Below are 13,868 nucleotides of genomic sequence, written 5' to 3' on the forward strand. Positions count from 1 at the left end.
TGGCCACTTTATGATGTCATAACGACTTTTTTGGCTGATGTAACCATTAGCCAATCAGGAACCAAGGTAACCCCCCCCCACCTTATCACCTGAATCTCCTCCTAGAGCACCATTGTGTTCTTTTTAACCAAATATCTCTCAGAGGGGCGTGGCTCCTTATTTTCATCTAAAGTAACAGACAGAATCAGCACTTTTGAAACAGAGGGGATTATGGGATACTGCAATGATCTGTTTGGTGTTTCAAGCCAAACACTTCAGAGACAGGTTCTGTATTTATCTGAGACCTATAATATATATTGATGAAAAGCAGTATAATAGGGGACCTTTAAGATATGAACACTGAAGGGATTTCAAGCACTGCTGCTCTCTTTACCTTGGTGCCTTTTACAAGCATTTAAGTGAAAGACAGAATTGTCTGCAGTAAGAGAAAGCACGCCGGCTGCTGGAGGACTACACACCTCACATTACACTTTGTGATTCATCACCCTGCGATAGAGAAAGTATCATGTAGTCAGCTTAGTTTAATAGAGTTCGATCCTCTGTTCTCTGCACAGCATTTAGCTGACGCTGGAACTTCAATATTGGGGCTTATATTTGTACTAACACATTCATTATTTTAGCTGTGTACGTTTGGCATTTTTTATATAAAATGTTTTGAATGCCTAAAATAATTACAAATATTATAAAAATGCAAAAGCAAATCTGTAAGAATTAGGGACATTTGTTCTGAATTAATGTATTTTCTTTGATTAAAAAGTCCATGAGGTGTTAAGCAATCCAGTTTTGAAATAAATGTATATATGTTCGTTGAAACACAGTTTTATTTTTAAAAGCAAAAATACAAAGCAACTAGTCGGAAGGAAATCAAGTTGAATACCTTTATATACTGTCTCCACTGCAGTATATAAACGCATACTGTCTACATGTTTAATATCCAGTCAAATAAATGGACACAAGTGAATGGCTCTGTTTTATTAACAGTAAGAAACATTGCAGATAGTTGAACAAATATAAAATACATGACAAATCCACAGAATATTAAACAAAAAATAAATAAAATAAAATGATGTTTTTTCTTTACAAAAATGAAAAAGAACACTGGTCAGATGACACATGTAGAATTTCAAAAATAAACATGTACCTAACATTCACAATCCCCTCATTTCATGTCTTTTGATACAATGGGGGGAGGGGGAAATCAGGATTAGCGGCTTTGAATTTACAGACAGAAAAGCTCCAGAGTGGCAAGGCAGTCACTTCTCATATCAAAGTGATATCATTCCTGTCAAACCAATTGACATTTGATGCAGCCCCCCACTGCTTCTTCACTTCTTCTGTATGAAAAACGCCACAATCTGATGTGCAAAATAAGAGAAATCTTTTAGACAGCTACGTCTTTTTCTTTTCTTTTAATCGATGCCCTTGAATAGTCAAAACGGGCACTTTGAGGCATTGAAAAAAATGTACAGCACAGTATAGAGAGAACAAAATGAACGTATTCTGGTACCTAAATTCACTATTGCAAGAGCATCTAAGTACTAATACACTGCCTTTAAGTCATCTTGCTCTAGAACACAGACTATACGCTGAAGGGGAAATTAGAAAAATGGTTAGTCCCATAAAGAAAAGCAGCAAATGCAATGAAAGTGAGGTTAACCATACTGTGTCTGCAGTAGTTGGAAATCCCCCCTCCTTGGTGAAGAACAATGCAACGTTATACCCTGATATGAGCCGCATTACAAGCTAAATAGATAGAGTAGACAGGGGGCTTATTTTCAAAGCTGTGTTCATTTCTACTCGCTGACGTTCCCCAAATACACATCTTACTTAGGCCTCGTTTTTTCAACAAAAAGTTCCTTAAAACCAATTCCAGTAGCTTTTTAGGTTTTGTGTGTATATACACTGGGGAGTGATACAAAATGTTGTAATGTGAGAATGTGCATTTTAAGTATTAAAAAGTAAAAGGTTTAAAATATCTACAATATCAGTATTTAAATATTATAAAATATTTAGTTGGAACCATGTTTTTTCCCCCTCATCATTACTTATTTAAAAAAAATCACCCGCAACTGTAAAAAGTAGAAAAAAGCCAATTGGAAATCATAGGACACTTAAGTGGAAAGGGCACAGATTCTCAGAGGCAATGTCACATGGGCCAAAAACAAAATGGCAGCGATGATTAAACTAGTGTTTCATTAAAATAAATATGCTTTTTGAATGAAAATGATCTTGACATTCAGAGAAAGGGACGAACTGCAGAGGACGATGAGACGTATATGAGATGAATTGCCATATTTTAAATTCAGATTCTCAGGTTTTTGCACAACAAATTTCAACAGGGCTCCACTGTTTGAAAATAACACGACGTGTTAACTTTGGTAAGTGATTATTTAGCCTGAAAATGATCATTGGTTTCCCAAAGGCCGTTACTACTCTTGTGTAAAACTACCATTCAGTATTAGTAAGATCAACACAGACACCAACTTGCAGGAGGAAAGCTCTCAGCTCGGTCCTGTACATGCTACTGGAGGGACAACCTTGTTCTATTTGGGAGGAAAAGGAAGGGAGGGAAAGAGTCAAACATAATGAAAGAAGGAGAAACAGGGGGGCACAGATATTGGGAGGCACTACTTATTAGTCAGTCAGTTTCAGAGACGCATCAATGGACGGTTAGGGTTATCTTTTAGGCATAAAACATGTATGTTGGGGGTGGCTGCTGACATATCCTTTGTATTGAACAAGAGCTTATAAAATCACTGCAGTGTTCTAGCATAGTGTAAATAAAACGTATTCTGCATAAGATGTTATGTTACAATGCATTCTGTTTGTCTGAAAGTACTGTAATAAAGTTGTTCTGTATATTATTTGAGGTTGAGGGGCGGCTACTATAGAGGAAGTGTTTTAAGGCATGTCCTTAGTGTAGGTGGGGTCCAGACACATGGAGAAGGCAAGAGGAGGAGAGAGACTGAACAGAGATGTGTCCACTGAGAGCAGCCAGGTAGCTTGAGGTTGTCCTGTAAGCAATAACAGCTGAAAGGATCCTCCAAATCACTCATGGGTGAATTCCCATTGGAGGGTGTATCCATGATGCATCGGTTTGGGTTACAGTCAGCTGAAGCACTTCATTTCCGGACAGGTCTGGTGAAACTTGAACTAAATTGTGTTTGTGTTATATTCCTGGAGTGGGTAAGTCAGCTGAATTGCAACTGTTTGAATGTTAGTTTGTTGTTCTGATAACTAGCCGCCTTCACTCCAAATCAAAAGTTTATTCACATGACATTGAAACTTCACTTCTGTGCGATGGCCTCCTCTCCGCTCGGCCTCATGCGGTTGAAGGGCCGCCCCCCGACCGCCGTCAGACTGAGACTCAGGCCGGGGTCTCGAGCCATCTCCTCTGTGATGGCAGAGGAGACCTGGACCCTGGCAGAGGCTCCGGGCCCCGGGAGGGTCTCCAGCAGGGACTCTTTGGCTGGGGGAGCAGACCCCGGGCTAGTGGCAGTTGTTTTGGCCGTTAGGGGCTTGGTGGGAGTCGTGGGACTGGTCAGGCCCAGGCTGGCCAGAGCATCCAGGGTCCCATCAGGGTCCACCATCACATTGATCACTGGGACAGAAACAGAGAGAAGATTAAAGTGTGGACGAGTCATGTCTAGTGATTGAAGTGTTTTGAAAACTAAAATAAACTTCGGATGAAGCTCTTGGTTTGGATTTGAATTCCCTAAAACATGTTTTGCCTTGTTTTTGAGTGTTAATTGTTTCTTCTATGGATATTGCTTTTTAACATTATTAAGAAATACTTTAGATTGGAAGCAAAGTGTTAAGAGCTTTAGTTTTGCTTCTTTCTGTCTTCATTAACTATGCCCTCATCTATGGAGTTCAAATAAATAAATAAAATCATGCGTCTTATCACATAAATGTAAACACCGTCTAAATTCATAAATGTTATTAGTACTGGTGGGATTATGTTTGTGTTTTTACCTTGAAGCTGCTTCTCAACTCTCCTCAATTCCAACAGAATTGAGGAGAACTCCTAGAGAAAGGAAGAAAGAAAACAAGTCAATTATTATGAGTCAATAAAACTGCACTTCCGTCAGCAAATACTACTCAGAGACTCAGATTCTGTACCTTGTTGGTGGTTTTCAGCATTGGTATCTCACTCTCTGTCCGCAGTTTACTCTCAATTTCGTCCCAGTTCCTGTCCTTATCTTTAAACAAAATCCTGAAGAAAAAACACAATTGTTTTTTCACAGTGGATAGTCAGAGCAACACAACGGCACACTGACTGATCAATACACTATTAAATACTCCCAGCAGTTATAATATCACAACGTATGATTACCTGATTTTTCCTGCTGTTTTGTCGATGGAGTGCCTGATCTTAGTGGACAGCTGGGAAACTGAGTTGAGCAGCAGGCTGTCCAACACGGCCTGGAGACACAGAGGAAAGGAAGTTTAACAAACTGAACGTGACTGCAGAAAGCCGCCATGTTGGCATATTTTTGATGTCCTGTGATGCGTCTCACCTCCTCTCGGTTCCAGGTGCGTCTCCTCAGCGCTCGGGGCTCCAGAGTGTCAGGGGCCCGGGGGCGGAGCTCCACTGGCTTACCGTTGATCTCTGGAGCCTTATTGGTTGAAATCACAGGCGGGATCTTCCTGAAGTTCAGGCTCTCGTCAAACACCCGATCCACCAACTGGGCAAGGACCGGGAGAGATGTAGAAATACAATTGAAAAAAGTAAAGATATTTCTTGGATTTTTATCCCAGCTTTGTTTAGTTTAGTTTGTTTAGTTTTATTTGATTAAAATCAGGTTTTTAAGGAAGGAAAGAAATGTGAACTCTGTCAGAGAGAAGGCTAAAGCTAAATGTCGAAAATTCAGATTGAATCCCATAGTTAGTTAGTTATTAAGTTAGTTGGTTAGTAAGTTAGTTGGTTATGAAGTTAGTTATTAAGTTAGTTATTAAGTTAGTTAGTTATTAAGTTAGTTGGTTAGTTAGTTAGTAAGTTAGTTATTTGGTTAGTTATTTATTAAAGGGCCCATGTCATGGCCATTTCCACTGATCACTATTCCATTGTTGAGGTCTACTAAAATAGATTTATACTGTGCAATTTTCCAAACTCACATTGGTTTCTCATACAGTATCTCTGAATAGTATGTGTATTCACTCTCTGTCCTAAACGGCTTGTTCGAGCTCCTGCCCCCCCCCTCCCTGTGAGCCTAGTGTGCTCCGATTGGTCAGCTCGGCCACTCTGTTCTGATTAGTCAACCACCAGAGAGGCTCCGCCCATGTCTAACAGTGTGTGTTTCGGCTCGCTCTGAGCGGAACACCAGTCTTCGGTACAGCCGTATATGTTATACGCTAACTAACCGAACTGTACCTACAACTGCTGTTATAGAAGAGTAAGTTATTTTTACCTGTAATAAACTACTACTCTTTGATGAAAAATCTAATCATGGTTTGCTATATATGAATGATATGTTATAGGAGCAAATAATTCAGGGAAGAAAGGCTACTAAGTATTTCCATCTAACTTTAGAAATTTACAAAATGGACATGTGTAAAAATATACATATATACACGGTACATCATCCATTCCTCCCCTTATAGGCGTTTTTGGCATCTTGCCTATCGCAGCGATGTAAGCCACTGCCGGGGCAGCACTACCCGCGTTATGAGGCACTATTTTCGGATACATTCTGTCACCCCTTTTTCTCTGGTTCTCAAAAAACGTTACTTTGACAAATGTGACTGGAAGAATGTGAGGGGTTCCCCTGGGGACCGGTGCTCGGTAGCTTCACATGATATAGGGTCAATCCTACTTCATCACAGGCTACCTGGTTGATCCTGCCAGTAGGATATGCTTGTCTCAAAGATTAAGCCATGCAAGTCTAAGTACACACGGCCGGTACAGTGAAACTGCCGCATCGTCCTTCAGTGTCCTACGCTGTGCATACCCGGCATGAATCGCTGCAAGGTTTGTGAAGCTATGGCCCGTGAAATGTGCGTCTTAGCTCTGGGCGTGGCTACTGGGTATCCAGAGTAGACGTCACGATGCCCAGGAAGAACATGAGAAATCTCCAACGAGGCGTTTTGGGGAGGTATTTTCTGTGTTAGAGTTTTACTCCCTACAGGGTGTACTTTGAGGGTTTTCGACTCTGCAGACCGTTTACAAGCATACAAACCTTCATAACACACAAGGGGACGGGTGATAACCGGAAAAGCATGACATGGGCCCTTTAAGTAAGTTAGTTATTAAGTTAGTTAGTTAGTTATTAAGTTAGTTGGTTATTAAGTTAGTTAGTTGGTTATTAAGTTAGTTGTTAAGTTAGTTGGTTATTAAGTTAGTTAGTTGGTTATTAAGTTAGTTATTAAGTTAGTTATTACGTTAGTTATTAAATTAGTTAGATATTAAGTTAGTTAGTTATTAAGTTAGTTGGTTAGGTGGTTATTAAGTTAGTTAGTTGGTTATTAAGTTAGTTATTAAGTTAGTTGGTTATTCAGTTAGTTAGTTAGTTAGTTAGTTAGTCAGTTGGTTATTAAGTTATTTATTAAGTTAGTTAGTTATTAAGTTAGTTAGATATTAAGTTAGTTAGTTATTAAGTCAGTTAGTTATTAAGTTAGTTGGTTATTAAGTTAGTTATTAAGTTAGTTATTTGGTTAGTTAGTTATTACGTTAGTTGGTTATTAAGTTAGTTATTACATTAGTTATTTGGTTAGTTAGTTATTAAGTTAGTTGGTTATTAAGTTAGTTATTACATTAGTTATTTGGTTAGTTAGTTATTAAGTTAGTTGGTTAGATAGTCATTAAGTTAGTTAGTTAGTTAGTTAGTAAGTAAGAAAGAAAGAACGTGAGTAAGTATGTAAAGCATATAATAGCAAATATAATAAAGGAATGAAAGTGAAGCAAACGGTAGTGTAAAAAAAGAATACCTCTCTTGGCAAATGAATAGCAACAAAGCAACAGGGCCAGTTTTACCCAAGCAACTCAGGAGAGAGGTGGCAGAGGCGCAATGAAAGCAAGGCAGTGATGAAGAAGAGGAACAGGCACCTTTCTCATGCTCTCCTGTATGTCCGGCTGCGTGGGCCGTGCAGGGCCTACCTCTTCCCGAGTGTCGATGGCTGATCCCGGGGTGGTGGCGGCGGTGCTGACCGTGGTGCTGGGGGCGGTGCCGGAGGAGCTGACGGAGTCGATCTCGCCCGCCACGTCGTGGATCTCACGCGCTAAGATGGCCAGGTCCTTAGCCAGGTCCTGGCTGATCCTACGCACACAGGGGAACAACCTGTTAACCATCAGACAGATGAAGGAGGTCTTTAGACATCGATGGGAAGACATGCAACATGCAATCACAACAACACATACAGTAGGATAAGAGCCATGCCATTAAAGGAATATTAAATAATCTTTTTTTTTCAATGCCTCCACGATTAACAAAGGATACAGAAATGGAGCAATTTCTTAAATTAAGAGTCATGTTTAACAACAGCAAAACTATATAAAATAACTGTTTCTAACTCACACATGCAGCCTTTGCAATACAACCCGCGTCTTAAAAATCCAATCGTATGCTGAATACTTCCCACAACATGCTTTAAAAAAAAATCTTAACAATAAACACTATTTGCATGGATGAATAAAACGCCACCGAAGCGTGAAGATGTTTATGCAGAGGTGTATTATAAAGAAAGGTTTAAGCAAAAAAGCATTCGTTCGTTCGGTAGAGAGCATACTACTCTGATATAGTATTACTGCAGTGAAGTATTCAAGGTAACCATGGTAAGCTTCTGATGTACAAATGGCCATTCAAGGGGTTATCTTTTATCCTTTAAGAGGAGTTATTATTAAACTTTGCATTACAATATCATATTAAAACCGTACATAGATTCACGAGACATGAAATTATTTGGTCGGTTAAAAGATCAGTACCTTGCGATCTCCTCGCTGTGTGCGGTCCAGTCCTTGATGTACTCCTCCTGCTCTCTCATGCGGTGTTTCATCACTACTCCGCCCGGCCCCGTCACCACGCTGGAGCCGGGGCTGCTGGTGCTGAGTCTGGAGCTGCGGTGGGGGGTCAGGTGGTGAGGGCGCATGTGGGAGCGTCCTCCGTTCTTCGGGGAGTTCCTGTTGGAGCCAAACTCTTCCTCTGAGGTGGAGCCGTACTCCGGAGGCAGACGTTTCCACCGGCTGCTGCTGGCCACTGTGGAGGGAGTGAAGGGAAATACATTCAGTCAGCGTTCATTGTATTGTTCTATTACATAATGTGTTATTCATGAAGTTAATAAATGAGCTTGGAAACATGAGAAGCTTTGATACTGAGGCAGCCCCCAACTTATCAAGCTTTTAGTGACAGTAACGGCACGTCCACACAGCAGCTTTAAAAAAATCTTCCAACGCTTCTCTCCCCATTGACTTTGAATGGGGGTGACGTCACTTTGCTTCGCTTTTCGCCGAACTGCATTGTGGGGAAGCAAAGCGAAGATTTCCAGGATTTTCAGGATTCAAAAGTTGAGCAATGTTCAACTTTTGAAGCTGAGGTGGAAGCGTCAGCCAATCAAATCCCGTTTATGCAAATCTGACAGTACAAGCACTAGCCAATCAAACCGCGTGTAAGCTGGGAGAGCCAGACCGCAGTTCATTTCCTCATATTCCAAACGAGAAATTACGGTAGCAAATCACCCGGTTCTTTACGACCAGTAACTATTTACCGGGATACAAACCGGAGGAACCAGGCATGGAGGGAGGTGGCAGAGACAGTGGGTGAAACTGGTAGGTTTTCGCCTGTTTGGAGAGTTTATATCCAGTTTACTTCGTTTGAACATTGCTATTGTTTTGTATGTCAGGGGCGGGAGATTCATGTGATTGGTTGTTGCCCACCTCCAAGATTTTCAAGATTTTTTCAAAGCTGCTGTGTGGACGGGCCGTAAAGCTGAAGAAGAGTAGGGACATTTTTCAATAATTGACTAAACAAATGTAAAATTCTTGATTTTACAAAGATAAAAAAAGACATCTTTATTTAAAGTGTTATTAAGGGGTTGTTAGTCATTACGATTGGTGAAGCAAAACATTTGATTTATTGAATATCTTAGTTTGTTAAGTTGATTGTTATTGGACAGCTACAGATGTGCTGTTTTGCAATGATTAAACCACACTGAAAACAACAGAACAAGCAGCAGCCCACTATCTAAATGCTCCTCAATGCAGGCAGCAACACAAACATCCAGCAAGGTACGTAAGACCTTGTCAAAGCCAGGGTTACGTTCAGCTCATTAAAGAATAGTCACACACCAGCTGCATTAATGTAGCTGCACCATGATGAGACAGCACCATGCTCTGTCAGTCTCTCAAGGGTAACATGGGACAACGTGGAAGTGCTATGAATGCAAATCCCCACAGGGTGGAGCACTTTCCCGAAACCATTCACCTATGGATGTTGAAGTTTGAGCTCCCATGTTAAAATCGTTTTACGTGTAAGTAGAGCATTTGATCTTCAGCATCATCACAGCATCACTTGATGAATGTCAGGGGAGACACAGAGTTAACAAGGCAACATATGCCAGAGCTGGGTCATCTTACTTCACTCACTGAAATGTCTTTATGTGTGGTGTTATATCACTACTAACTATATTTACATGTTCATCTAGTGAAGGATTTCTATTTAGTTTCAAGATTTAAATCTGCAAAAAAAACAAGAAAACGGTCTTTATTTCCAAACAAAGGACTTGGAAGTCATTGACAGAAGTGAGTGGCTTCTATTGATGAGACCCGGGTCTGACACACACACACACACGAACACACACACACACACGAACACACACACTGTCTAATGAAGGCTCTACATTGTGGTACAGTACCCATCAGCTCCTCCTCTGCATCACCGCCCTCAGGATCGGGCTGAGAGCTCTCTGGACGATGACAACCACAACACAGTGGAAATGTTTACAGACAAATGTTGACACACACTGATGACACAAAATGAGGTACAGAATGCAATAGAGTTCACTTGTTGGACTCGACCCTTCAACTACTTTTGATTTGCAAAGAAACACCTATTTAAGTAGTGTAATAAGAAACGTTTTTCTATACCTGATCGTTTTAATTTCCTTCTACTTAATCTAATAGTTTAATTCAGAGGCAGTTATTCTACCTTATACTCCAATATGTATCTGATCTTCAGTTACTTTGAATATTTAGATTCAGATTAATGATACAAAATATACTCAACAAATAATTGATCATGTATAATTTGTTATTAAAAATGATATGTTAGTGTTCCGTTGGTCAAATTCACAAGCTAACTGGGTTATAGTATGTACCGCAGAAAAAATAAGCTTATTATCAACATACTTGTACTTAAGAAAATGTTTGATGCTAATACTCTTTTTATTTTACCTCAGGAAAGTTTGGAATGCAGGAAAAAAAAAAGAAAAAAAAAAAAGGTTTTGATATTTTCACCTAAGTAAAATGTCTAAATACTTTTATCCACCATTAATGAGGAAACCAGAATGAAGCAGAAATGAGGCGTGGTGTTGTCGTGCTCACCTGTGGGCGAGCAGTACCCTGCTGCAGAGGTCCTGGTCTTGGTCTCATTCAGTTTGGACACGCTGTTGGCTCTCATCCTGGGCGTCAGTCTGCTTTCAGTTGGTGTTGACGAGCGGAGCCCCAGACGCAGAGCGGTCTCTGCTGACAGGCGGGGTGAAGAGGTGGAGCTCCGGGTCACCAGACACTCTGAGTCACTGCGGGCCGAGATGGAGCCCAGACGGGTCCGCCGGGGCTGAGCCAGCATGTCGAATCGCGACAATCCTTTCCGTCCAGATGGAGGCTTGGAGGTGGAGCTGGTGGTGGACACTTCGGAGGCTACGGACGCCCTGTCTGCGTCAGCCAGGTCCGTGTCGGAGGTGTCCCCCAGCCGGGCGCGGCGCAGGAGGGAGGCTCTGGTGGGCCGCGGCTGAGGCAGGGCGGCCTGCTTGCTCATGGAGGAGGAGGTGGCGGACTGCACAGAGCTCCTGGTTTTGGACATTCCACTGGTGGAGGTTTTATTGAATTTGGAATTGAGAACATCATCCGAGGCACGTCCGTGAGCTGAGCGCCCCATAGGTCCAGAGTACGTCTCCTGGTCTGAGGAGAGGATGTCAGAGATGGGGAAGGAGGACGTCTGGTCGTCATCAGTGAGATCCACGGAAGGCTGCCGGGCTCTGGAGGACGGCTGAACGGAGCGCCGTGCATCAGTCCGGCCGGTCGACTCTGTAGTTCTCGTTTTAGTCTTCCTCTCCAAGCGGTCACGGGCACTCGCGGTGGTGGTGCTGGTCTTGGACGCCGTGCTAATGGTGCTCTTCTCCCGGTGCATGCTGCTGAAGGAGCGCCGTTTGTGATCGCCTTTTCTCTCCGCCTCTCCGGCCACATGGCTAGTGGTGCTGGCCGTGTCAACATCTGACTCAGGGGAGATGGATTCAGTCCGATTGTGAGCAGAACTTTTACTACTTTTGTGGTCTGTTTTGTTTTCATCCCTGAGTTTGGCCTCCAGGAACGCCATGACAGCTTCAGTGTCCTTCAGCAGCGTGGCCGTGTCCATGCTGCCCACGGAGTCGCTGCGTTCGCGCCCGCCGCCTCTGTTGATGCGCGGGATGAGCTCTGTGGGGACATTAGCGCTGGGTTTCTCAATTGTGAAGCTGCCTTGGCGCACCAGAGGTTTCCCAGACTTCTCTCCTCCTTCTCCTTCTCCTCCTCCTTTCCTCTCCTCTGACCTCTTCCTCCGCTCAGTGCTGCCAGAGGACCGGAGAGAAGCCTTGGATGGCGAGGACGTGGAGCTCTGTTTACGTTTACCGGTCATCTCAGCGTCCCTCATGGGGCTCGGGGACTCCCCGTCTCCCTTGTTTTCTTTTTCCTGGGGTTCAGTGTCTTGTTTCTCCCCAATCTCGGACCTTAGACCAAGAGCTTTGGCGCTGGATTTAGCCCGGGGGTCATCCACGGGGAGCTGGGGGAGGGTCCTGCGCTTACGGTCGGTCAGACTGGAGGAGGATTCACCTCGGCTGAGGGATGCACCGGACCCAAAGGCATCAGTGACTGGAAAGAAAGGACAAGCTTCACTGAGTTTCAAGATGTTCTTCAATAAAAGCAACTTCAAGTGATTCCCATTGCTGCTTTATGAGGTACGTGCTTTAGAAGTGACTATGTACCTCTCTCTTTGTGGAGGAAGGCGGCTGTTTCTGCTCCTGAGCCCTCCGGGTCTGTCCTGGTGTGATTGGCAGCTAGACTGGCCCACTCAGAGACCCAGCTCGAGTCGCCAGTGAGAGCCTGAGGGGACACGAGAGAGGGGGGTGGGGCGACAGGAGAGTAGGACACAGGAGTGAGAAAAAAGAGCAGTTCAGTCAATAAGTGGTTGCACAAAACATACGGGCATCCCGAGTTCGATTTTTGTGTTGATCCAAAATATATAACATGATGATGGAAATGATTTAGTTTGTGGGAATGAAGGGTGGGGTATAAAGAAAAGTGTAGAGTTAGGACACTGCCTGTGTGCCAAAGAAACCCCACTGGGTTAAAAGTCCTTTTACTTGGAAATAGATATCTATCTAGCTAAATTGCATGAAAGACTTAGAAAGATTGAAAATGCACATTCGCTGTGTCTCCTCCTCCCTACTATGAAATTGCCTGGAGGCCAACTTGTCTTTCCACATCTTAGTATGATCTAGGTCAGTCTCTGGGAGGACAAGCCTACTCCCAAGAAGAGGCAAGGGGAGTGGAGGGGTTAAGACACGGGAGGGACTGTGACTCACATTATGAAACTCTTTTATACTACACTGGCCTGAGAGGAAGGAATGGGAATTGATTAGATTTCAATTGTTATAGATTGCCCTTATTGATCCCTGGTAAATTGCTTGGTGAAACAAGAGTAAATAGCTTTTTGTTAGCTCCTTAACATTGAGCGGTTCTCTCTCTGCAATTGAAACATGTGAGTGTGGTGTCACGTCACTGTACATGCACAGCTGTCGGAGAGCATCAATAAGAGGAATCGATTGTTGCATGCAATTACAAGGAATGCCACAACTTGGAAGTGATACTGTGAGGCATAATGAGACACTTGAGAGTGAGAGGTCATTGTGTACACTTGGGTTTGACTAATCAAAAACAAGTAATGAGTCCCAACATCAATGTTGTACTAATGGACACTCGGGTATAGGTGAATATATGAGGAGAGGTAGAGAAAGGCAGACAGAGAAAGAGAGAAAATAATGGTTAATGAAATGTTACTTCTAAGGAAAAAAGACTAGGAACAGGAATGTAAGCAAACAACAAAGAAAAATACACTGTACGGCTTCCTACCTCTTTCCCCGTCTCTCCTGTCTCCTTTCCTTTATCTTCTCCCCCCAGGTCTGACAGAAGAGAGGAGTCCTGGTTCTGCTGCACACCAAACACCTAGAAACATTACAGGAAATCAGAAGCGATCAAAAGCTGTCAATATGGCGTAAGATGGACATTTCCAGTATAATATATGCAAATCTTAAGGCACTATGTGTTATCATACTTTCCAATTAATCTTTATTCGGTATCCCTCATATAAGAGCCGTAGCACACTTGAATTGAAATCATCTCATGATATAATAAACATTATGATAATATTATTCTACAGTTGATGCTGTTGAATTAAAAGCACCGATCTGCACTCGATAGTTTAGTACCATGGCAACGAACAGAAATCTCACACTTTACAAAAGAGAACGAGAGCGGACGGACTGGGAGCAGTGTGCCAATTAGTGTGTCAGTTAATTACAGGAATTAGCATAACAACACTTCCAGTTTTCAATGTAATGCACTCAGACTCTAACAGTGACTAGAAATACACCCCACTCATTATAATCACTGCTCTTAAGATAAC

At 42.5% G+C, this 13,868-nt stretch overlaps 1 protein-coding gene across 1 annotated transcript in view; it reads right to left on the bottom strand.

Annotated features, from left to right (window-relative positions):
* Window positions 1–957: 957 nt before the first annotated feature.
* The window catches only part of cep170aa (centrosomal protein 170Aa), a 35,403-nt gene continuing 22,492 nt past the window's right edge, over window positions 958–13,868 (bottom strand). The window contains exons 10-20 of the mRNA XM_079689968.1: window positions 13,316–13,408; window positions 12,169–12,286; window positions 10,535–12,055; window positions 9,847–9,897; window positions 7,922–8,192; window positions 7,097–7,256; window positions 4,521–4,688; window positions 4,337–4,425; window positions 4,123–4,216; window positions 3,976–4,027; window positions 958–3,601 (exon numbers count right to left, since the gene is read on the bottom strand). Of these exons, the coding sequence (XP_079546094.1) occupies window positions 3,288–3,601; window positions 3,976–4,027; window positions 4,123–4,216; window positions 4,337–4,425; window positions 4,521–4,688; window positions 7,097–7,256; window positions 7,922–8,192; window positions 9,847–9,897; window positions 10,535–12,055; window positions 12,169–12,286; window positions 13,316–13,408 (2,931 nt within the window). The 3' untranslated portion in view covers window positions 958–3,287. The remainder of the gene's footprint in view (window positions 3,602–3,975; window positions 4,028–4,122; window positions 4,217–4,336; window positions 4,426–4,520; window positions 4,689–7,096; window positions 7,257–7,921; window positions 8,193–9,846; window positions 9,898–10,534; window positions 12,056–12,168; window positions 12,287–13,315; window positions 13,409–13,868) is intronic.

The sequence above is a fragment of the Notothenia rossii genome (genome assembly GCF_949606895.1).
Source record: "Notothenia rossii genome assembly, chromosome: 6".
NCBI lineage: Eukaryota > Metazoa > Chordata > Actinopteri > Perciformes > Nototheniidae > Notothenia > Notothenia rossii.